The sequence below is a fragment of the Pongo pygmaeus genome, chromosome 23 (assembly GCF_028885625.2).
Source record: "Pongo pygmaeus isolate AG05252 chromosome 23, NHGRI_mPonPyg2-v2.0_pri, whole genome shotgun sequence".
In the NCBI taxonomy this organism is placed as follows: domain Eukaryota; kingdom Metazoa; phylum Chordata; class Mammalia; order Primates; family Hominidae; genus Pongo; species Pongo pygmaeus.
The window spans coordinates 51,282,029-51,307,108 of record NC_085931.1 but is presented as its reverse complement, the minus strand read 5'-3'; the positions used below and the strand labels follow the sequence as shown (position 1 = coordinate 51,307,108).

Genomic DNA, 25,080 nt, shown 5'->3' with positions numbered 1-25,080 from the left:
CAGAACCTGACATCTGGGTAGTTCTGATGCTGGAGTCCGCGTGAATTTAAACCAATCTTAAAGAAAATACAACAGCCTGGGTTAACAGAGTGAGACCCTGTCTCTACAAAAAACAACAAAAAATCAACCAGGTGTGGTTGTGTGTGCCATAGTCTCAGCTACTCAAGAGGCTGAGGTGAGAGGATCGCTTGAGCCCTGGAAATCGAGGCTGCAGTGAGCTGTGGTCATGCCACTGCACTCCAGCCTGGGCGACAGAGCAAGATCTTGTCTTTTTATATATATATATATAATATATATATGAATGTACATTTTATATATATACATAAATGTACATTTAATATATGTTTTCCAGTGAACATGCAGACCACCCAATACATCAAATTAAAATGTTACATGGGAAAATCAGATTACAAAGTTGCATACAAGTATGTAAATACAAAAATAAAGGAGAATGGAAAAGGAAAGAAGACAAGAGATGCACCAACAAATCCACCCATTCAAATAGTCCAGGAAGAAACCAGGTCAAATCGCCAATCACTGGAGATCATTAGTCTAACAGAATTGTTAGGACAGGAACAAGACTGTTATCTTATTTCCTTATTTTCTATGAGGAAATGTATTAACTAAAATCCATCATATCCTATATCCCCAGTATCTGTTATGTAATATAAATTCTCACATTACAGATAAACTGATAGTAGTTGCTGCCTCTAAGTTGCCCATAGCAGAGAAGGAAGTAGACAGAATATCTGGTTAGAGTCCAATTGACTAATCTCCTTGTGTCAGACTTAGTATCCTTTCAAGATTTTTTTTGTTTTGTGTTTTCAGACGGAGTCTCGCTCCGTTGCCCAGGCTGGAGTACAGTGGCATGATCTTGGCTCACTGCAACTTCTGCCTCCCAGGTTCAAGCAATTCTCCTGTCTCAGCCTCCCAAGTGGCTGGGACTATAGGCACCTGCCACCACGCCCGGCTGATTGTATTTTTAGTAGAGACAGAGTTTCACCTTGTTGGTCAAGCTGGTCTCGAACTCCTGACCTCCGGTGATCCACGTGCCTTGGCCTCCCAAAGTGCTGGGATTACAGGCGTGAGCCACCACCGCACCCGGGCCTTTTCAAGATTTGTTAAAGAGATGAATAGAGTAACTCTTTCTGGAAGTTGAGCAAATGGCTCTATGCTATCCCTGCTTGCTTGCTATACTAGCCTATATTCAGAATTTGGTTTTCAGAATTGTCTTCTATTGTTTTTCCCAAAAGGTTGAGCTCTTCTCTTAGGTTGGCTTTAAGTGACAAGGTCTTGCTGTCACCCAGCCTGGACTGAACTCTTGGGCTCAAGTGACCCTATCGCCTCAGCTTCCCAAGTAGCTGGGACTGTAAGTGTGCATCATCACAACCTGCTTTCCTGGCTACTTTTAGATAAAACTGGAACCGATTCAGCCTCCTCTCCCTCACAACATTCCTAACAAGGCAGTCTTCCAGCTTCTGCCTGACCTGGGGGATTGAGGGTAGGTTGCTAATCTCAGTGGTTCCAATGTCTGGCCCCAAGCCAGTCTCAGAGCCTTAATAATGGGTATTGATCTCAGTGTGTCTCTTGGGGCAACACACAATCAAGTCATTCTTCCTCCACCCGGCAATATTTGAAGTGTCGACGAGTTTTCTCCTGTATAGGATAAAGAGCCCTAACATTCCTCCACCACAAGATCTTTCTGGAGGCTGGCTCTCCAGTTCATCTCTATTCCTCACACTGGGTATCCAAAATTGAATGTAATGCCAAGAGTGCAGAGCAGTAAGCCTCTGGTGGCTTTTTGGACACTGGACAACCATTAACACCTCCTAAGACAATCTTCTCTCAGTTCTGGTGCATACTGAGTTTAAGATTAACTTATTTACATTGATCTTTATTAACTTTTTCCTCTTAGTTTAGGGCATATCATTTCAGCCTATTTAGGTTAGAGATGAAAACTTATTTTACCAAATAAACATACTTGTTAATTCTCCCAGTTTTGTGTCATCTGCAAATCTGATAAACAAAAGCTTTCATCTTCATCTATGCTGAAAAATATGTAGGATGAGAATGGGCTAAATAACACTAATGCTCTCCTGGCAGGTAGGTAATTAACTCAATCTTTGGCTACAGTTGCTTCAATCAGCTATAAATCCATGCAACAAGGAAGTCGGGCGCAGTGGCAGAAGCTGGAAGACTGCCTAGTTGCCAAGTATCTGATGTGCTCTTGCTATTGGAAATACAACAAGGAATGACACAGACAATGTTCTTGTCCAATGGTACTTGCTTACACTGTAAACAAGTAAAAAAGAAAACAAGATTAGGCCGGGCGTGGTGGCTCATGTCTGTAATCCCAGAACTTTGGGAGGCTGAGATGGGTGGATCACTTGAGGTCAGGAGTTCAAGACCAGCCCGGCCAACATGGCAAAACTCCATCCCTTCTAAAAATACAAAAATTAGCCAGGCATGGCGGCAGGCGCCTGTAATCCCAGCTACTTGGGAGCCTGAGGCTGGAGAATCGCTTGAACCTGAGAGGCGGAGGTTGCAGTGAGCCAAGAGTGTGCTACTGCACTCTAGTCTGGGTGACAGAGCAAGCCTCAACAAAATCCATGCAAAAAGGAATAAAGACTGTCAGCAGCTCTGATGAAATCAATATACTCAATTAGCATTTCCCTGCTATATAAGCCTTATCAAAAGATGAAATGAGGTTGGGCACAACTTCAGCTGAATAAGCCTGATGGTCACATCAGGTTTTTTTTTTTTTTTTTAAGTATTTATTGTAGTTCCAAACTTCATTACTTATACTAGCCAAAAATAACCGAAATAAAAGGTATCTGACCATTGACTCAATCACTGAGTCCAGGTTATTTTGCTAGACCTAGATCAAATTCACTTTTAGAAGACAGGACCAGAAATTTCTTGCTACCTTACAAGCAAATGAACACGTGAAAAGGACTAAACTTGAGGCAGCTGGAAAATATGCCTTGAAAGAACAGAGATCAAGTATGAACTACGTTTATTATGCAAGAGCAGAGTAAACTTCAACGCTCTGTTTTTGCATTGTTGAGAAATGTGAGACTTTGAGAAACGGGAAAGCACCATGGGAAGAAGAAAGTGCTGTATTAATTTAAGGTAACAATTCTCGAGGTAAAATAAGGCATTACAGTAACACAATTTTCATGCCTCAGCAATTAACAATGATTTTCGTTTAATTCTCTTCCAACTCTACAGACATAATTCTGCTTTCACCTTCATCACGCTTTCATATGGTTTTAAAAGGGGATACACCTCCTCTTCTAAGAATCTCTGCACCTGCCAGAGGAAAGCAAATACAAGACAAAAGAAAATGTTAAGATATTAGCAGATAATACCTTTTCCAATGTCAGGAGATACCACTGAAACCTAATTTGATGAAGCTTTTACTCCACCACTGAGCTTGTTTTCCTCAACTGCTTATCAGGAATTTCTGCCTAGACACAGGTGATTCAACCACCATGCCCACATGCCCACCAACCTTTCCCGCAAACAGGCCCAGCTGTGTTCTCTCAGGTGGTTTCACCATTTCCATCCAACCTAAAAATCACCACAGCTTCTTTCCTCCTGCTTCCCAGCCCTCTTCAAGTAGCCACCAAGAGCTTAACCTCCTCTCCCTCCCCGGTCTGCGTCTCTCACCACTGCCTTCACTCAAAGCTCTCATCATCTACTGCTTGGCCCTTTGCAGTAGCCTCCTTACTGGTCTCCTACCTCCAGTTTTAGTCTTTTAGCCCTCAGTCCTTGCATGTACTGCTTGGTATTATAATGACCTATTTACAAGTATTCACCACTAAGTTTTGAGCTCTCTGAAGATGAGGATTATCTATTCATCTTTGTATTTTTTTTGAGACAGGATCTCATTTTGTCACCGAAGCCAGAGGGCAGGGGAATGAATATGGCTCACTGCAGCCTTGACCTCCTAGGCTCAAGCTATCCTCCCGCCTCAGCCCCGAGTAGCTGACACTACAGGCGCATGCCACCACACCTGGCTAATTTTTTTATTTTTTTGTAGAGACAAGGTTTCACCATGTTGCCCAGGATGTTCCTGAACTCCTGAGCTCAAGCAATCCTCCTGCCTCGGCCTCCCAAAGTGCTATGATTACTGGTGTGAGCCACTGCGCCCAGCCTATGTATTCATTTTAAAATCCCCAGAATTAAATACAGTATCTGAACACATACTGAGCACCTAGTATATACTCAGGCATTTCAATCATTACAACACTGAGATATTTACTTTTACCTTCTCAGCCAGTAAATGCCAGAGGTTAGGATTTAACCCAGATCCACCTGACAATAAAACCTAATTCTTTGTCCATTATACCACATTCTCAAGACCAAAAGAAAATTCCAAAAAATCTACACAAAGAAATAAAGGCAGCTCAAAACAGCGGTATCATGGTCAGTTGTGGGGGCTCACGCCTATAATCCCAGCACCACTGCACTCCAGCCTGGATGAGAGACTCTGTCTCAAAAAAACAAAACAAAACAGAAACAAAACCGAAATCTCTAAGTTTTAGCCAGCAACCTGCTCTGATTTTCTTCTAACTAGGCCCATTCCCACCATACTTCCTATAAAGCAAAAACATCAAAGAGAGTACCCCAGGTTCTGCAGCCCAGCAGAAAAGAGGCTTCTCGGAAGCGTTCTGATGTTTGCTTACCTGCTGGGAGGCACGACCAGTGAAAGAACAAGGATCCAGTAAACGATCCAACTGGGAGTGAATGGGACTGAAGTAGGCATCAGCCTGGATACGCTCTATGAGGTCATTGTCACCCCCTTCCTGCTTAACCATAGAAGCTGCCTGCTGAGAAAGCACTCTGATTTTCTCATGGCAATCCTGGGAAGACAGTGAAGTATTGTCAGTTCTCTACTAACAGGGCGTTTGAACACTTTTAAAAAGTCATCAGATACTTCCCATCCATGCAGTCTACACAGCTCTACACAAAACCCCTCTAGGCTGAGGTGGTTCCCGTGTCTGTCTGTACCAGGGTCTTCTCTACTCTCTGCCCACATCTTAGGACAAGCCTGAAATGGATGCCCACCTTGCTCTGGCCCTCTTCTGTAAAGCCTCACGAATCATTTGCTCTTGTTTCCTGCTCACTTCCTACAGAATGTCAGACCTCCTTCCTTCACTAGGAGTAGACTTTTCCTACAAGTGATTAAGTAATTCACTTTAACAAACTCAGTTCACCAAAATCACCCTCCACAGATGGCAGATTATGGCCACTGCTCTGTACCATTACTGTGACTGAAGGTCGACATAAACACCTTCATCTGCTCTCCTTCACGGAGAAGAGAGCAGGACCAAACGTTCACTCTCAACTTATCCAGGAACACGAGGGGTTACAAACCTGGCGGCTACCTCCAGCTTTGACCATGGCCATGATGATGTTCTCTGTGGCCATGAAAGGCAGCTCTTGCCGAATGCGCCGTTCAATTACCTATAGGAAAAGATAAAGTGAATGACCAAGAAAGGTGCCCCAAGGCTAAAGTCATAAACATAGCAGGATGTCAAACAAAATGCACAGCACAGACACTAACTACCACATTATGGAGAGAGTAATGGGTTGTTTTATTCTATATGATGTTTTTTCAGTTTTCTTACTAACTCAGACTTCTGATTTTTTTTTTTTTTGAGACAGTCTCACTCTGTCACCCAGGCTGTAGTGCAGTGGTGTGATCTCGGCTCACTGCAAGCTCCGCCTCCTGGGCTCACGCCATTCTCCTGCCTCAGCCTCCCGAGTAGCTGGGACTACAGGCACCCGCCACCATGCCCGGATAATTTTTGTATTTTTAGTACAGATGGGGTTTCACTGTGTTAGCCAGGATGGTCTTGATCTCCTGACCTCGTGATCCCAAAGTGCTGGGATTACAGGCGTGAGCCACCGCGCCTGGTCAGACTTTTGATTTTTAAAAAGGAAATATGAACTTAAAAAAAGTTGCCACATAGAAAGAATTTTTTTTTTTTTTTGAGATGGAGTTTCGTCCTTGTTGCCCAGGCTGGAGTACAATGGCATGATCTCGGCTCACCGCAACTTCCACCTCCTGGGTTCAAGCAATTTTCCTGCCTCAGTCTCCCGAGTAGCTGGGATTACAGGCACCTGCCACCACACCCAGCTAATTTTTGTATTTTTAGTAGAGACAGGGTTTTACCATGTTGGCCAGGCTAGTCTTGAACTCCTGACCTCAGGTGATCCGCCCGCCTCGGCCTCCCAAAGTGCTGGAATTACAGGAGTAAGCCACCACGCCTGGTCTGAAAGAATTCTTAAAACCCCTATTTGTTACATATCAGTGCTCAGCCTCAAGAGCTAAGTATAGGAGAGAAATGAACCCATCTGCCTCAAGTACTTAAAAACAGGCAAATGGAGCCATCTACTCTGCCTAGTCACACCAGAGCTGATGATTCATGCTGCTAGATAGTTTAAGGCAATTTAAAATACTTCTTTTTCTGTTTCTATAAATGTGTCTATGAATTCCACAGAGCTAGTTCCCTAGAGCTTATGAACTGAAGGATGAGCTTGGGTGGGAAGAACGCCTATCAGATCAGAATACAGCTCCCTCAACACACCCCAGAGCACCCTCCCTCCCACATTCTAACCCCTCCCTAATACTTTACTTTTTAATTGAGGCTTCTTACTTTGGGGTACACAACCAATCCTTCAGAAATGTTCTGCAGCGTATTCAATAGAGTATCTGCGGTAAGAAATGCCTCGGCCAAACAGATCCGTCTAGAAAACAAATAGCCATTCAGTATCTCTTTAAACAAATAATTTCAGTGAAATGCAGAGTGTGTCCCAACAAGTTGCCCTACTGACTGTACTCTCTGGATAATTTCCTTCAATCTTATGATTACCCCAATGACCTCATGACCCTCAAATCTCGCACCTCTAGGCCAGACCACTTGCTCTAGTGCCAGACCTTATACCTACTGAGATGTCCACCTGGTTGATCCATTGGTACCTCAGTCCCCAAACTGAACTCAGCTACTTTCTCATTCCTCCTACTCACCATTACAAACTTGCCATTCCTCCCTTGTAGCTCCCGCCTCAGTAAATGGCAGTAGCGCCCCACTCACCAAGTTCTTTATACTCACTCCAGTCAACCACCAGGGCTGGGCTGGCCAGTCTGCCTTCAACTCTGGATCTATATCCTTCCTCTCCACTTACATGGCCACTGCACCAACGTGGCCTCAGACTTTTAAAATAGCCCCTAACTTGTTTTGACATGATCCCTGTCTCCTTACAGCCAACTCTCCAAACTGTTGCTAGGGTCTTTTAGCAGGCAAATCAGCAGACCTACAGGGTCACACCTTGCTAAAAAGTATTCAATGGCTGACTTCTGAATGAGTTCACATGACTTATTTCCAGAGATAAATCCTGGATTATGCACAGATCCCAGAAAGCTAGGTTTAACTATACATCCGTATCCACTCAAGAAATTCCAGCACAATGCAATCAGGCGAGAGTAATGCCAATCTGCTTTAAATGGGTATATACATAAAACAGAAAATGATGCGTATGTTGGCACCTCATCAGTAGTTACAAATTATTTCTGACTCATCTCATAGCTAATCAAGATGTCATTGTGCCTAGACACCACAACTGACATCTATCTGCCTTCAGAAAAGACCCAGAAGACCTTTCATAAGCTGGCTACTATCTGTGACCATGTCCTGCCCCACTCCTGGCACATGTTGACTTCATTCCCCAGGGCTACGTAGTAACTCCCTCAAGTGTGTTTTCTCCTGCTTTGTGCCTTTATAATGCTCCCGATCTTGTCTTTAAAAGATGCATGTATTTCTTAAGTCTTAAGGCATCACCTCTACTGTGAAGCTTTCTGACTCCTGAAACACTATTCCTTCCTCTTTGCTCCACAGTACACAGTATACACTCCAATTGTAACACTTATCACACTGTGCTTTTTATGTTTTTGCGTCCCTGCTAGACTCTGGGCTCCTTGGGGATAAGAAGACTGTAGAGATGCTCAAATATGTCCTTTTACTTCTAGGTCCCTCCTTCAGACCTCCTCTCAACTTGGTGTATGTGATGTCCCTGTGCCACTGACCGGTTGGCACTATCATCCAGTGTGCGCTCAAACCACTGGACAGATGCTGTCTGTAGCGGGTCCATGACAAGGGTCATCAGGTGGCGGGCAAGACTGCAACAACGTTCTGAACGCATGGGATTCCGCTTATATGGCATCGCACTTGAGCCTGCCCATGTAAAAAAGGACAAGATGCAAAGGCAGAGAAACTTCAGAGGATAGTGAGTAGGCAAGCATGTTGCTGAATGAGCTCTCAGCCCCCACCCACAGCCCTCCAGCAGCTCTGTGTGCTCACAGGTCTCTACACAGCACTCACCAATTTGCTGTTTTTCAAAGGGTTCCTCCATCTCCTTGAGGTTTGCCAGGAGGCGTATGTCGGTGCAAATCTGGGGGAAGTAGGGGAATAAGCATCACCCCACACTGTCAGTGTGCAGGAGAGTCTGGGAGCCGTGACTAGGCTGATGGAGATGAGCTCTTAGGTGTGCTGTGGCTGAGCTGAAGACCAGCGCGTCCTCCCAAAGAGCTCCTGCAGAGTATCTTACTCAGACTCCTCTCTGTTCCCGAAGGGCTGGGATGACAAATTCAAGGAGCATGAAAACACTTTTGTGAAACACTGCTTAAGGCATCATGGAAAGACAATCACAAGATTAATTTAGGATGGGTGCGGTGGCTCACACCTGTAATCCCAGCACTTTGGGTGGCTGAGGTGGGTGGATCACCTGAGGTCAGGAGTTCGAGACCAGCTTGGCCAACATGGTGAAACCCTGCCTCTACTAAAATTAGCCAGGCATTGTGGTGCATGCCTGCAATCCCACCTACTTGGGAGGCTCGCTTGAACCCAGGAGGCGGAGGTTGCAGTGAGCCGAGATCGTACCATTGCACTCCAGCCTGGGCAACAAGAGCGAAACTCCATCTCAAAAAAAAAAAAAAAAAAGATTAATTTAATATACCACCAAACGAGATGGATATTTTGCAGTGCTTGGGATAACTTTAAAGAAAATGCCAAAACTAGTCTTCCCCTTCAGGGTTTCATTTACAGACCACAAATTATTGAAACTAATGTATAATATTGCTTGAGAGAGATGGTTAAGTAAAAGTCTGAGGTTAATTCAGTCTGTCTGTGGTGCCGAACGCTCCTGTCCCCGCCCCACATGCTGCCACCACTCACCTTGTGCACTGATGCCCCCAAGCTAGCCAGCACAGACAGTACTTCAATATCCACTTTTCGTGTATATGTCTGCCCTGTGATGATGAAAGCTCTAGGAATAAGTACAAGAGAGACTCAGGTTAAAATATTTTAAAGCCATTGCAGTGGTGCATGACTGTAGTCCCAGCTACTTAGGAGGCTAAGGGAGGAGGACTGCTTTAACTCAGGAGGTTGAGGCCAGCCTAAGCATCACTGGGAGACTCTTATAAAATAATAATTCAAAACATGACTCTGTCAAACAAGGAAAAACACATCCTAAAGAAAAGCTTGGTCTTACTGGTATGTTAAGTTATACTCAACCAGTGGACCTGAGTGGTAACTTGCTCCTGGAATAAACTATTCTTCCACCCTTTTCACTAATACTCAGGACACTGGCCTGACTCAAGAAGGATACATGGTGCAACGTGCCCATGTCTGGCCACAGCCCAACAGAAATGCCTGGGAGAAGGAGCCATGGTGGAACCTGGTGGACCTCAATGGAAATGGTCAGATTTAGCCTAACCTGTTGGGGGCCCTAAGTAAGGAAACAAAAATGGTAACAACATGGATAAAGGTATTCTAAAGAAACCAGAAGTAAATCATTTTCTTTTTTCCTATAGATTATACAAAAAGAGAATGCAGGTCGGGCATGGTGGCTCATGCCTATAATCCTAGCACTTTGAGAGGCTGAGGCAGGTGGATCGCTTGATCTCAGGAGTTGGAGACCAGCCTCGGCAACATGGTGAAACCCCATCTCTACAAAAACAATACAAAAATTAGCCAGGCATGCCTGTAGTCATAGGGGGCTTAGGTGGAAGGACTGCTTGAAACTGGGAGACGGAGGCTGCTGTGAGCCGAGATCACACCGCTGCACTCCAGCCTAGGTGACAGAGTAAGACCCTGTCTCAAAAACAATAATAAAATAAAATAAAATCCAGAAAATATGTCAGCAAGACAATTAGGCGAAAAAAAAAGAATCCAGATAGTAAGAAAATAAAACCCACAATAGAGACAGGAAAAAAAATGGGTAGAAGAACAAAGGAAGAAAAAGGTAAAAATTTTAAGGTCAAATCTGGAGGTATACTGAATATAAGACTTTCATCAACTTAACAGGGAGGTCAACACATTCCCATTTACCTACCTCTTAAATCCTGCCTTTTCTGTCACCATCTTGTCAAGCTGCTCTACCTTGGAAAGAAAAGACACATCCTTATAATAATCCATGTGTCCAGTGTGAGAATGCCTCAACCTGTCATCCTACCCAGGTCTTGCCCCCCAACCCCCACAACTTCCTTCTAGTCCAAAGACCCCACCCATCCCACCGTCAATCTCTCCTATCATCCTCAAAGGCAGCCTTGTCTCTTAGACTCCACCACTGAGTTTCTGTGTCCTGCAGGTCACTTTCAGAATACCTTATGGTCATCTCCCTCAAAGAGCTGCAGGAAACTGGCCTGAGTGCCAGTGGTGCCCTTTACTCCCCGGAAGCGCAGGTCATCTCGGACACGCTTCAAGTTCTGGAGATCCATGCAAAGATCCTGAATCCAAAGACAGCAACGTTTCCCAACTGTGGTCAGCTGTGCAGGCCTAAAAACCCAAAGAGAACACACGAAAGTCTCAGACCGAGACCTTACATCATCAAGGTTTCATTGCTTCTTTTAATAACCACCATTACCCCTTGGAGGGAGAACAATTTAAGTAAGAGAGGGAGTAACTGGTAAAGATAAAACAAGAGCTAAAATGTTTAACCAAATAATCGTTACAGAGGTTCAATGTCATTTACAAATAGTCAAGGAGTATGAAACTAAAAGGCAAATAGCACAGTACTTTCTTCATCAAGAGGCAATTTTAAATTATTATTATTTCTAGACTGGGTCTTGCTCTGTCGCCCAAGCTGGAGTGCAGTGGCATGAAGATAGCTGACTGTAGCCTCGACCTCCTGGGCTCAAGTGATCCTTCTGCCTCAGCCTTCCATGTAGCTGGGACCACAGGCATGCAATACCATGCCTGGTTAATTTTTAAATTTTTTGTAGTGACGGGGTCTCACTTTGTTGCCCAAGCTGGTCTCAAACTCTATGTCTCAAGCGATCCACCTACTTCAGCCTCCCAAAGTGTTGGGATTACAGGCATCAGCCACTGTGATGCATGACAAGAGGCAATTTATTATAAGGGCAGGGACAATGTCCCTTTTGTTCATGGCTATATCCACAGACATTGGTAAGAAATACATTAGATACTCGTGTAATATTTGCCAAGTATCTGATGTACTCTTACTATTAGAAATACAACAAGGAATAACAACACAGGGTCCTTGTCCAATGGCACTTGCTTACATTATAAACAAAGTAAAAAAAGAAAACAAAACAAGATTAGGCCAGGCGTAGTGGCTCATGCCTATAATCCCAGCACTTTGGGAGGCTGAGACGGGTGGATCACTTGAGGTCAGGAGTTCGAGACCAGCTTGGCCAACAGAGACAGGTAAAACCCTGTCTCTACTAAAAATACAAAAAATTAACTGGGCGTGGTGGCGGGTGTTTGTAATCCCAGCTACTTGGGAGGCTGAGGCAGGAGAATCACTTGAACTTGAGAGGCAGAGACTGCAATGAGCTGAGACTGTGCCACTACACTGCAGCCTGGGCGACACAGCCAGACTCTGTCTCACAAAAAACAAATGAAAAAAAAGAAACAAGATTAATTATTGAGATTTTAAGTGCTAAAATAATAAAAGAACGATGAAGATAATGGTGATGGCTGCTCTCGATTGGAAGTAGAGGAAAGCCTTTGTGAGGAGTCAAGATCCAGTGAGGAACAGTCATGCTATGGAGAACAACTACACAACACATATAAGCAGAGGACTCAAACACAGCAGCTAATGGCTTTGTTTCCAGTGTTAAGCCTAAATCAAAGTAGGGCGCCATGGCTCATGCCTGTAATCCCAGCACTTTGGGAGGCCAAGGAGGGTGGATCGCCTGAGGTCGGGAGTTTGAGACCAGCCTGACCAACGCGGAGAAACCCCGTCTCTACTAAAAATACAAAATTAGCCAGGCGTGGTGGTGGTGCATGCCTGTAATCCTAGCTACTCGGGAAGCTGAGGCAGGAGAATCACTTGAACCCAGGAGGCGGAGGCTGCGGTGAGCCAAGATTGCACCATTGCACTCCAGCCTGGACAACAAAAGCGAAACTCCATGTCAAAAAAAAAAAAAAAAAAAGCTCAAATCAAGCCACTGAAGGTCTGTTTCTGAACATAAAACATAATTATGAGGCCAGGTGCGGTGTCTCACGCTTGTAATCCCAGCACTTTGGGAGGCCAGGGCAGGTGGATCACTTGAGGCCAGGAGTTTGAGACCAGCCTGGCCAACATGGTAAAACCCTGTTTCTACAAAAAATACAAAAACTGGCCAAGTGTGGTGGCGCACACCTGTAATCCCAGGTACTTGGGAGGCTGAGGTGGGAGAATCGCTTGAATCTGGGAAGTGGAGGCTGTGGTGAGCCAAGATCGCACCACTGTACTCCAATCTAGGTGACAGAGTGGGACTCTGTCTCAAAACAAAACAAAAAAACAAAATATATAATTATGAATAAGTTGCCCTAATGTCCAATTTCTTTCTTTTTTGAGACAGGGTCTCACTCTGTCACCCCAGGCTGGCACGTACTGGTATAATCACAGCTCATTGTAGCCTCAATCTCCTGGGCTCAAGCCATCCTCCTGCCTCAGCCTTCTGAGTAGCTGGAACTACAGGCACAAGCCACCACACGTGGTATTTATTTTTAAGAGCCATGGTCTCCCTGTGTTGCCCAGGCTGGTCTCGAATTCCATGCCTCAAACTATCGTCCTGCCTTGGCCCCCCAAAGTGCCGAGATTACAGCCGTAAGTCACTATGACCAGCCTAATTTCTTTCTTTCTTTTTTTTTTTTTGGAGATGGAATTTCGCTCTGTTGCCCAGGCTGGAGTGCAGCGGCACGATCTTGGCTCACTGCTACCTCTGCCTCCCGGGTTCAAGTGATTCTCCTGCCTCAGCCTCCTGAGTAGCTGGGATTACAGGCATCTGCCACCACACCCAGCTATTTGTGTATTTTTAGTACAGACGGAGTTTCACCATTATTGGCCAGGCTGGTCTTGATTTCCTGACCTCGTGATCCACCTGCCTCGGCCTCCCAAAGTGCTGGGATTACAGGCGCGATCCACTGCGCCCGGCCGCCCAGCCTAACCGCCCAGCCTGATTTGTTTTGTTTTTTTTTTGAGGTGGAGTCTTGCTCTGTCACCTAGGCTGGAGTGCAATGGCACAATCTTGGCTCACCACAACCTCCGCCTCCCAGGTTCAAACAATTCTCTTCCCTCAGCCTCCTGAGTAGCTGGGACTATAGGCATGTGCCACTGTGTCTGGCTAATATTTTTTTTTTTTTGTATTTTTAGTAGAGACAGGGTTTCACCATGTTAGCCAGGATGGTCTTGAACTCCTGACCTCAGGTGATCCACCCGCCTTGACCTCACAAAGTGCTGGGATTACAGGCATGAGCCACCACCCATGAATTAGGCCCGGACCCAGCCTAATTTCTAATAGATAACCTAACCTATTCCAAATGGAATTTCTTTCCTCTTAGGCTAATGACACTGACAGCTAGGAACATCAAGGCATAACACTAGGAATGTCCATAGGAGGCACATCACAAGCTACAGTATATCCCCAAAATTAATCTTACTGTTTTCCTTGTTAACTGCTAACAGATTATTGGTATAAGCAAAGAAAGAAGTAAATTAGCATGGACTTGTTCATGGCAGCATTATCCATAGTAGCCAAAAAGTAGAAATTACCCAATGTCCATCAGTTGTTGACAATTGGGTAAATGAAACATGGTACAACCATACAATGGAATGTCTTTCAGTCATAAAAAGAACCGAAGTTCCGATTCAACATGGATATTGAAAACACCAAAAGAAGCCAGACACAAAAGGTCACATGTTGTACGTGATTCTATTTATATGAAATGTCTAGGCTGGGCGCGGTGGCTCACGCCTGTAATCCCAGCAGTTTGGGAGGCCGAGGTGGGTGGATCACGAGGTCAGGAGATCGAGACCATCCTGGTTAACACGGTGAAACCCCACCTCTACTAAAAATACAAAAAATTAGCCGGGTGTGGTGGTGGGCGCCTGTAGTCCCAGCTATTCGGGAGGCTGAGGCAGGAGAATGGCGTGAGCCTGGGAGGCGGAGCTTGCAGTGAGCCAAGATCGCACCACTGCACTCCAGCCTGGGTGACAGAGCAAGACTCTGTCTCAAAAAAAAAAAAAAAATGTCTAGGCAAATGCATAGACACAAAAAATAGATTAGTGGTTGCCAGGGGGTGGGGAAGGGAGGCATAGGAGTGACTGTCGGCAGGCACGAGGTTTCTTTTTGGGATGATGAAAATACTGTGAAATTATATAGTGGTAATGATTGCGTAATTCTGTAAGCATAGTAAAAACCACTGAATTGTACACTTTAAAAGGGTGAATTTTGTTATGTAAATTATATCTCAATAAAATTTTTTTAATTGCATGAAGATTAAGATGCAATTAAGAGGATTAAGAATAAGATGCAATTAAGAGGATTAAGATGCAACTAAGAGGATGCCTACATATCAACACCGTTTTCTGAGTTCCTAATGGTTAGGAACCCTGGCAGCCGATCTCTTCCATTATGCTAGCTCCAGAGGAACATTAGAATGCTTCTGTATTCGCTGAGCACTCTCCTGGAGGTAGGAGAGGAAGAGGAGCTGTAACACAGAGGAAGGTGGGTGTGGAGGGAAGCCACTTGCACCGAGCACTGATTGGAGCACGGATTCCTTCGTATGAACAAGTACTTCAGGCTACTGCTACCGATAAGTATAGGCCCTGCCTTTAAGAAATATGAAGCTCAACAGGCTTTAATAAATTATCATATCCTTGATGCCACAGCAATACACCATCAAAACAGAAGGCAGATGCTAATACACCACTACTCAAACAATATCACTCAAAACCTGTCACTAGCATTCCAAAATTACACCATCGGCCTTTTAAAAGGACTTTATTCAGTCATCACAAAAATACTTGCATACTTTAAATGTAAAAATACAAAAAGTATGGCTGGGGGCAGTGGCTCACGCCTGTAATCCCATCACTTTGGGAGGCAGTGGCGGGCAGATCACTTGAGGTCAGGAGTTTGAGACCAGCCTGGCTAACATGGCGAAACCCTATCTCTCCAAACAATAAAAAAATTAGCCGGGCATGGTGGTAGGCACCTGTAGTCCCAGCTACTAGGAAGTCTGAGGTGGGAGAATCATTTGAACCCAGGACGTAGAGGTTGTAGTGAGCGTAAGCCAAAATCACACCACTGCACTCCAGCCTGGGCAACAGAGCGAGACTCCCTCTCCAAAAACAAAACAAAACAAAAAAAGTAGAAAGAAATTTAATTTTCCTATTATCTCATAAACCAGAGTAATCAACATTTACATCATGGCGTACTTCCAACCAATTTTTGTGCAATTTATAAACTGTCTGTTACCATAACATGAACTTAAGTGCATTTGCACGTTAGATCTTGTAAGCATCATTTAAATGGTTGCATGTTATTCCAACCTATGGATGTATGAACACTATGCCTTACTTATTCTCTTATTATTGAACATTTAGATTTTTTTTTTTTTTTTTGAGACGGAGTCTTGCTCTGTCGCCCAAACTGGAATGCAGTGGTGCGATCTTGGCTCACTGCAACCTCCACCTCCTGGGTTCAAGTGATTCTCTTGCCTCAGCCTCCTGAGTAGCTGGGATTACAGGCACGCGCCACCAAATCTGGCTAATGTTTGTATTTTTAGTAGAGACAGCGTTTCACCATATTGGCCAGGCTGGTGTTGAACTCCTAACCTCAAGGGATCCGCCCACCTTGACCTCCCAAAGTGGTGGGTTTACAGGCGTGAGTCACCACACCCGGCCCATTTAGATTGTTTCTAATGCTTACTATCATAAAGAATATTTTTCAAGGCTCTTGATATGTATTTCCCAATGTTTCCCAAATGAACTGTTAGATTTACTCTCTCACCAGTATGTTTTAAGGTGGATATCAGGCTCATTCCTTATAAGCATCCCAAATTACTTATACTTAAATCACGTTTTCAGATTCTTCACCTCAAGGTTACTGTGGAAAAGAGAGAACTCAAGAAGTAGCTGAAAGCCATATGCACATAAACAAGAAGTAATCTTATCACTTACTGGAAATGTGTGAAACCTAATGTGGGTAGACTGGCTCGTTCCTTAGCAAAGTCGGCAAGCCGAGAGATCACTCTGGCAAGCTACAAGAAAGATCATGTGATAGAAAGACGTTGAATTCAGGTTGTGTTCATTACATAATTAGGAACAAAACTTTTAGATAATTTTGTATAAAATTAGACCTCTAACTCATGAAAGACAGCAGCCATATCTTTCCATCTTTGTACCCTAAAGTGCCTGGAAGAGTTCACAGCAACCAAAATTTGAAGACTGAGTTGACTATCTAAAATGTCATGAACTATTTTAAGACCACAGCAGAAAAACAGAACAAAATCGTAATCCTGACCCACATATCCCAGCAACATGCCTTTGGTTGCGCTCTCTTCATTTAAAAGGCTATGCTTGGGCCGGGCGCGGTGGCTCATGCCTGTAATCCCAGCACTTTGGGAGGCCAAGACGGGCGGATCACGAGGTCAGGAGATCGAGATCATCCTGGCTAACACGGTGAAACCCCGTCTCTACTAAAAATACAAAAAAAATTAGCCGGGCGTAGTGGTGGGCGACAGTAGTCCCAGCTATTCGGGAGGCTGAGGCAGGAGAATGGCGTGAACCCGGGAGGCGGAGGTTGCAGTGAGCTGAGAATGTGCCACTGAACTCCAGCCTGGGTGACTGAGCGAGACTGTCTCAGGAAAAAAAAACAAAGGCTATGCTTTAAAAACCATTTAGTCTTTTAAAGAAGAGACAGCTGGCTGCGGTGGCTCACACCTGTAATCCCAACACTTTGAAAGGCCAAGACGGGTGGATCCCTTGAGCTCAGGAGTTTTGAGACCAGCCTGGGCAACATGGCAAAAACCCATTTCTACAGAAAATTAGCCAGGTGAGGTGGCATGCACCTGTACTCCCACCCACTTGGGAGACTGAGACAGGAGAATTGTCTGAGCCTGGGAGGCGGAGGCTGCAATGAGCCGTGATCACGCCACTTGATGGAATGAGACCCTGTCTCAAGAAGAAGAAAGGAGGAGGAAGAGAAGAAGAAACAATTAGTTCTACAGATTAAACATAGGGTTGTCATTCACCTGAAAAAATGATAGTCTATGTAAAAATTTACTGTGTTGATTTAGTTGTAACTGGTGCCTATCTCCTAACACAGGGAATCTAGGGTTGGTAGGAAACATCTGCCAACTCCTTACCTTTGGCAAAAGCAGGTCAAGTGCATTTCTAAGAATAATCAAGTCCTACGAAAGAAAATGCAATGATCTTAAATTTAGCAGCTTTGCTCAAACAATATTATTACATAACACTTTTTGGTCAAAAAGGGTGGGTTGCTCAGCTACCAGCATATATCAACATTATCAACCCACTAAGCATGCCAGAAAATACTAACACAAGTTGTTCTTTCCTGATTACTGTTTGAAAAGCACACCAGCTTAACAGTACTACTGGGATCTGTAAGGAACAAAACCTTTATACTTATAAAGCCCAAGGTACATGGTATCTAAGATGACTGAAGGTTGGGCATGGTGGCGCATGCCTGTATCCTCAGGATTTTGGGAGGCTGAAGCAGGTGGACTGCTTAGGCCAGGAGTTCAACATCAGTCTGTGCAACACAGCAAGACTGTCTCTTCAATATTAAAAAAATTTTCAATTAAAAAAAAAATGACTGGAAAATGTGCAAGTCAACAAGGTTTCTATTTTCCCAGAGAGGAGGGCTTGAGCTTCTGAGAAGCTTCCATATGGCACATTCCATTACTTTCCTCCCCCGTTTTTTCTTTTTAAGATGGGAGTCTTGCTCTGTTGCCCAGGCTGGAGTGCAGTGGCGCCATCTCGGCTCACTGCAAGCTCCACCTCCTGGGTTCACGCCATTCTCCTGCCTCAGCCTCCCGAGTAGCTGGGACTACAGGCGCCTGCCACCACGCCCGGCTAATTTTTTGTATTTTTAGTAGAGACGGGGTTTCACCTGTGTTAGCCAGGATGGTCTCGATCACCTGATCTCATGATCCACCCACCTCGGCCTCCCGAAGTGCTGGGATTACAGGTGTGAGCCACCGTGCCCAGCCTCCCCGGTTTTTTCTGGCCTACAGTTGCTAACAAGGAAAGGAATGACCCAGAATATCAAGGTTTAGGAAACATACAGCTGCTCTTGAGGAAGGTAATCTCGAGAGGTACATATTTCAGTTAGCTCCAACACATGTCGATATGAAATGGTAATTGTTGAGCCCATCCACACAACTGGGTACTTTTTTAAAGGATTTTCCAAGTAAGAAGACTGTTCTTCTCCCATTATCTGACTCGCCAGTTACACAAAGATGCCTTTAATTATGTTTCATTTAAGACTAAAGAAAGCATTTAGAGGCCGGGCGCAGTGGCTCACACCTGTAATCCCAGTACTTTGGGAGGCCGAGGTGGGCAGATCACAAGTTCCGGAGATCGAGACCATCCTGGCTAACATGGTGAAACCCCGTCTCTACTAAAAATACAAAAAATTAGCCGGGCGTGGTGGCGAGTGCCTGCAGTCCCAGCTACTTGGGAGGCTGAGGCAGGAGACTCCAGCCTGCGAGACAGAGAGAGACTCCGTCTCAAAAAAAAAAAAAAAAAGAAAGCATTTGGGGCAACTTAAAAATTATTGGCTTATTCTCAAATTGGACGTTTATCTGGAATCTAACTTCAACCCCCATGGGTATACTCTGATTAAGAGCACAAGCTAGGCCAGGTATAGTGGCTCACTCCTGTAATCCCAGGACTTTGGAAGGCTAAGGCAGGAGGACTGTTTGAACACAGGAGTTCAAGGCCATTCTGGGCAGCATGGTGAAACACTGTCTCTATAAATATTTTAAAAATTTGCCAGGCGTGGTGGCTAACGCCTGTAATCCCAGCACTTTGGGGGGCTGAGGCGGGTAGATCGTCTGAGGTCAGGAGTTCGAGACCAGGCTGGCCAACATAGTGATACCCTGTCTCTACTAAAAATAAAAAAAATTAGCTGGGCGTAGTGGCAGGCGCCTATAATCCCAGCTACTAGGGAGGCTGAGGCAGGAGAATCGCTTGAACCTGGGAGGCAGAGGTTGCAGTGAGCCGAGATCGCGCCATTGCGCTCCAGCCTGGGCAACAAGAGCAAAACTCTGTCTCCCAAAAAAAAAAAAAAAAAAAAAAAAAATTAAAATTAGCCTGGTGCAGTGGCACATGCCTGTGGTCCCAGCTACTCAGCAGCCCGAGGGTGGGAGAATCACTTGAGCCCAGAAGGTCAAGGCTGCAGTGAGCCATGTTTGTGTCACTGCACTCCAGCCTAGGTGACAGAAGTGAGACCATGTCTCAAAGTATTTTTTTTGAGACACGGTCTTTGAAGGACTTCAGAGTCCTTCAAAGGTCTTCAAAGGATCTGACAAGTCCTTTGAAGGCCAGGCACAGTGGCTCATGCCTGTAATCTCAGCACTTTCGGAGGCCAAGGTGGGCAGATAACCTGAGGCTAGGAGTTCAAGACCAGCCTGACCAACATGGCAAAACCCCTCACTAGTAAAAATACAAAAATTAGCCAGGCGGCGTGGTGGCAGGTGCCTGGAATCCTAGCTACTGGGGAGGCCGAGACACGAGAATCGCTTGAACCTGAGAGGCAGAGGTTGCAGTGAGACAAGATCACGCCACTGCACTCCCGCCTGGGTGACAGAGCAAGACTCCGTCTCAAAAAAAAAAAAAAAAATTCCTTTGAAAAATGACCTCAGCCATTAAAATGCTAAGGCCTTGACTTACGTCCAGCAAACCAATGCATAAGCAGGATCTGTAGGTCTTATTTTATAGAGGTCATTTGGTGCTTACAGTTTAGACTGGAAGGACACTAAAAGCTGAAGAAATTCCTCAGCATTTTCAACCAAGATACCTTTAAAAATAAAGATCTGGCTGGGCGTGGTGGCTCACGCCTGTAATCCCAACACTTTGGGAGGCTGAGGGGGGTGGATCACGAGGTCAAGAAATAGAGACCATCCTGGCTAACATGGTGAAACCCCGTCTCTACTAAAAAAATACAAAAAAATTAGCCGGGTGTGGTGACCGGTGCCTGTAGTCCCAGCTACTCAGGAGGCTGAGGCAGGAGAATGGCGTGAACCCAGGAGGTGGAGCTTGCAGTGAGTCATGCCACTGCACTCCAGCCTGGGAGATAGAGGGAGACTCTGTCTCCAAAAAAAATCTATAATGTCACTCCCTCAACTGGAAAACATCAAATAAAATTGACAAATAGATTCTAGAGACTGAGTTTTAAGTATAAACAACACAGGTGCCTACAGTATTGTCTCCAACATAGCAAGAAGTGGCACCAAGGTGAATAATGCCTGCAGCTTTTGGACAGCAGTGGCCAAATGTGTGCACGTGAGCCATCACATCATGTCGTAAATGTTTCTCTTCCTCAGCTGCCATCTTGAAGTCGATGTTGTCCAGGTTTGATTTCATCTCCTGGATTTGTTCATCTGTGATAGGCAAACCCAATGTCTGCAGAATAGGCAAAATAAAATAAAATAGTCTCAGTGTCACAGTTATTTGAATGAAGTGACACCAAGGAAAAAAACTGATTCATGTTAGCAGCAATACCCTATCTTCCAACCCTTAAATTAAAATTTGAGGCAACCAAGTTGAAAGTACACTGGCCAGGGGTAATGGGGTTGAGGGGAGGTGGGAGAGACCTTCTCAATGAATCATGGTAAAGTATACTCTAAGAAAGCTCCAACAGACCAGCCTGGGCAACAAAGTTGTCTCTACTAAAATACAAAATACAAAATACAAAAAATTAGCCAGGCATGGTGGCATGCACCTGTAGTCCTAGCTACTCAGGAGGCTCAGGTTGGAGAACTGCTTGAACCCAGGAGGTGGAGCTTGCAGTGAGCCAAGATCGCGGCACTGCACTCCAGCCTGGGCAACAGAGTGAGCCTCTTTCTCCAAAAAAAAAAAAAGAAAGCTCCAATAAATAAAACAACAACATAATCCTGATCTTGACTGTTCCTTCTGCCCGAGACCTCTGCTTCACTCCCTCACACATTCTGGTTCACTCCCTCACACATTCTGGTCTCTGGAATCAAATGTCATCTTCTCAGAGAGGTCTTCCCTGACTTCAATGTAAAACACCCTCTGTGTCACTCTCTATCCCTTTAGCCTGGTTTTATTTACAGCACTTATAACCACATGACATTTTTACATATTTATTAACTGTCATTTCCCTCTAGAATGAATACTTCTTGAGGAGCTTTGTTTTATTTATTGCTTAATCCTTCGTGCTTGGCATGATGGTGGCCATTTTACTTAGATGGATTTAGAGAAACCAAATTTTAAAATTCTGTAAGTAGTTTTGCCAGGAAATTATGTGCAGCAAATGAGTGCAACTGAAAGCAATTCCAGGAGATATTGATGAGAAAATAAACACATTGATGTCTTACATTCATCCATCACTGGAAAAATTAGGCTGCAAAAAATAGCTGGCAGCCCACAGGCAGCTCGGAACTTGGATCCGAGGGCTGAATATAAACAGTGGTGAAACTGATTTAAACCTCACTTGAAGCTTGCAAACAGTGACTCTGGGAAGGATCTTGCATCTTAGACCTTTTTTATGCAAGAGAGGAGCTACTAGCCAGCTATGGCTATTTAAATTTAAATTGATTAATTAAAAAGTATTGGAAAATATTCATAAGAAAAAGTCAGGCCAGGTATGGTGGCTCACATCTTTGGGAGGCCAAGGTGGTGGATCGCTTGAGTCCAGAAGTTCTACACCACACTGGAAAACATAGTGAGACCCGTCTCTACAAAACAACACAAAAATTTGCCGGGTGTGGTGGCGTGCACCTCTAGTTCCAGATTGGGAGGCTGAGGTGGGAGGACAGCTTGAGCCCAGGATGCAGAGGTTGTAATGAGCCAAGATTGTGCCACTGCACTCCAGCCTGGGCGACAGAGCCAGACCCAGTCTCAAAAACTAAATAAAAATAAATAAAAGTAAAAAGTCAGTTTCTCAGTCACACTAGCTGCATTTCAAGTACTCGGCAGCCACATGTGGCAGAACTGCCTGGAACCTTTACAGTCACAGAAGACATGACACCTCTGGGCTCCTTCCAAAGCAAAGCAGCAGAGGGCAGCACGGCCATACTGCTTCCTCCCCTCAAGCAATTTATCTTTTCAAAATTCATACTTTCCTTACTACGAATTTTCTGCATTCCTCCTAATCTCTTATTCTCCAAGTTTTTTCTTAGCTATTAAGTTATTATGCAATTTATGGTAATTTTGACACCCTAACAGATAATCCAAAGCCAAAACTGTATGCATTTCAGGCCAACAGAGGAAAGAACATACTCAGACTCTACATTCCAATTCCAGCTTGAAGCCATTTACTAGCTTTGGCGACCCTGGCAAAGTCTTGAGTACCACTACCCTCATCTACAGAATGGAATAGCAGATGAAACAGAAAGAGTACACACTAGTACATCACAAACCACAACACATGATTAAGGTCTACTACTATCGCTATCTACACCAAGTTTATTAACTTGATGCTTCATTCTTTGATCTGTAAAATAGGTACAGTAATAGTATTTAATACCTACTCTTCAGGGTTGTTTGGAGGATTAATAAGCAACCATGTGTAAAGGGTTATTAAGACCTGGGTCTCAGAGGGCACTATCTGAATGTCTGCTATTACTGTAGTGTATCGCCCAATATTTTGGAGGGCAGTGATAAGGGGAGGGCAGGGAATCTAGAATGAAAGTTTCCTGTTTGGAGAGTTCCATGGTACAGGTCCTAGGCCCGAACTCAAACTGTTTCCGTGTTTACTGTGCCGTTTGAGAGGGCATTGCCAACTTGCTCGTTGTGGCACTTTCCTCTGAAACTTGAGGAGAAACATTATCGCTCTCTGGATCACCTTCAGTTTGCTTCACCTCTTCTGGAGCTATTTCTGAAACCGCTGAACTAAGAAGTTCTCTATGCAGCCCTTAGAAAAGAAATTATAAACCCGTTTAATAAACCCCCACCCGGAGTCTTCTCCTAAGAGGCAAAGCGCAGGCCAGTGAGGCGGAAACGGTGGCCTAGAAAACACGCGTTCCAGTCCTGTCACTAACTACACAGGCACTGTGGAAAACCAAGGGGCTACGTGCTCAGCTCAGGCTCTGGACTGCAACCAGGTTCAAATCCCAGTTCCGCTCTTAACAGCTGGATGGGCTAGGGCAAACAAGCTGTTCGGGCTTGGTGTTCTCCCCTGCAATGTGAGAAAAACACCATCAAGCCTGCAAGATCTTCATGGATTACACGAGAAAAGATGCGTGAAATAATGAGCACAACGGTACGAAACAAGCGCTCGGTGTCTGTTGTTAGCAGCGTACTCCTGCGGGGATGGCCAAGATGAATTCCCTGAAACTACAGGCTCAATTTCTCCCAGCCTCCTCCGCGTCTCGAACCCTCTCAGACTAAGAACACGTGAGGAAACAGATGGCGGCTCCCGGATCTCCTGCCCTTGCTTTCCTGGGGCCGCAGCTCCTCAGGACAGGGAACACCCAGCCGAAAATAGCCGGGTCGCAGCACCGGGGTGGCTAAGCCCAGCCCGGCACAGAGCCCGGCACGTGCTGGGGCGGGCCCGTCCCTCCCGGCCCAGCCCCTCAGCCCGGGAACCGTTACCTGCTCGGCCTCCGCCAGCCACAGCCACAGCTGCCGCCATGTCCGGAATTTATACCTGTCGCTAAACACGAAGCACATCTCTGGGCTGGCATAGCGGGAGGCAAGAGGTGAGCGATAGCTGTCGGGCGAACCATGATCGCCTCCAGCCGCCATCCCGACCCTGCGACCCCGCCAGGGTGGACTGGACCAGGGAAGAGCGGAAGCGGAAACCTGGAGGCCAGGGCAGGACGGGGCGGGGCGGGACTTCCTTCACGCGGTCCCGCTCTCTGGGTTCCGGGCGCCCTGGGCGCTGCCGGCTGCGGAGAATTACGGCTGCTTCTACCTGAGAGTTGAGTTGGTTCGCTTCTTTGACCAGAAACATGATTGATACTTCCTACGTTACTTAGCCGCGCTACACTTTAGTTTTCCTGTCTGAAAAGAGGTACATTAAGACTTGCCCTGGCCGGGCGCAGTGGCTCACGCTTGTAATCCCAGCACTGTGGGGGCCCCAGACGGTAGGATCGCTTGAGGCCAACAGATCGAGACCAGCCTGGGCAACACAGGGAGACCCTCCCGTCTCTAAAAAACAAAAAGCAAAAAAAAAAAGGCCTGCCTTTCGGGTTGTGCGGATTCAGTGTTAGAGCGGTGTCTGGCACACTTGGAAGGCCGTGTGTGCGCTTGCTGTTACTCTTATTACTGTCGCCCCACCCACTCCTGCCCGCGGCGACCGAGCTCGGCTCTAAGGAGAAATGAAGATACCCAAGGGAAGTCGGCATTTACTGCGCCCCCAGTGAGCCGGCTGCGGTGGCCTACGCCTGTAATCCTAGCACTTCGGGAGGCCGAGGCAGGCGGATTGCCTGAGCTCAGGAGTTTGAGACCAGCCTGGGCAACACGGTGAAACCCTGTCTCTACTAAGATACAAAAAATTAGTCGGGCATGGCGGCCTGTGCCTGTAGTCCCAGCTACTTGGGAGGCTGAGACAGGAGAATTTCT

At 45.5% G+C, this 25,080-nt stretch overlaps 1 protein-coding gene across 2 annotated transcripts; it reads right to left on the bottom strand.

Annotated features, from left to right (window-relative positions):
• Positions 1 to 355: 355 nt before the first annotated feature.
• On the bottom strand, positions 356 to 24,341 carry ADSL (adenylosuccinate lyase). 2 transcript variants are annotated; one of them, XM_054469569.2, is made up of 14 exons: positions 24,109 to 24,318; positions 20,749 to 20,952; positions 17,670 to 17,714; positions 16,483 to 16,562; positions 10,673 to 10,844; positions 10,402 to 10,448; positions 9,243 to 9,333; positions 8,391 to 8,460; positions 8,096 to 8,243; positions 6,669 to 6,759; positions 5,383 to 5,472; positions 4,692 to 4,868; positions 3,250 to 3,312; positions 356 to 2,292 (listed from the first exon to the last, which is right to left on the bottom strand). In XM_054469569.2, the coding sequence occupies exons 1-14, from the start codon at positions 24,259 to 24,261 to the stop codon at positions 2,143 to 2,145; spliced, it is 1,581 nt and encodes a 526-aa protein (XP_054325544.1). In that variant the 5' UTR covers positions 24,262 to 24,318; the 3' UTR covers positions 356 to 2,142. The 2 variants fall into 2 exon arrangements, with proteins under 2 accessions (XP_054325544.1, XP_054325543.1); XM_054469568.2 differs by lacking the exon at positions 356 to 2,292 and having other exon boundaries at positions 3,000 to 3,312; positions 24,109 to 24,341.
• Positions 24,342 to 25,080: the final 739 nt, after the last annotated feature.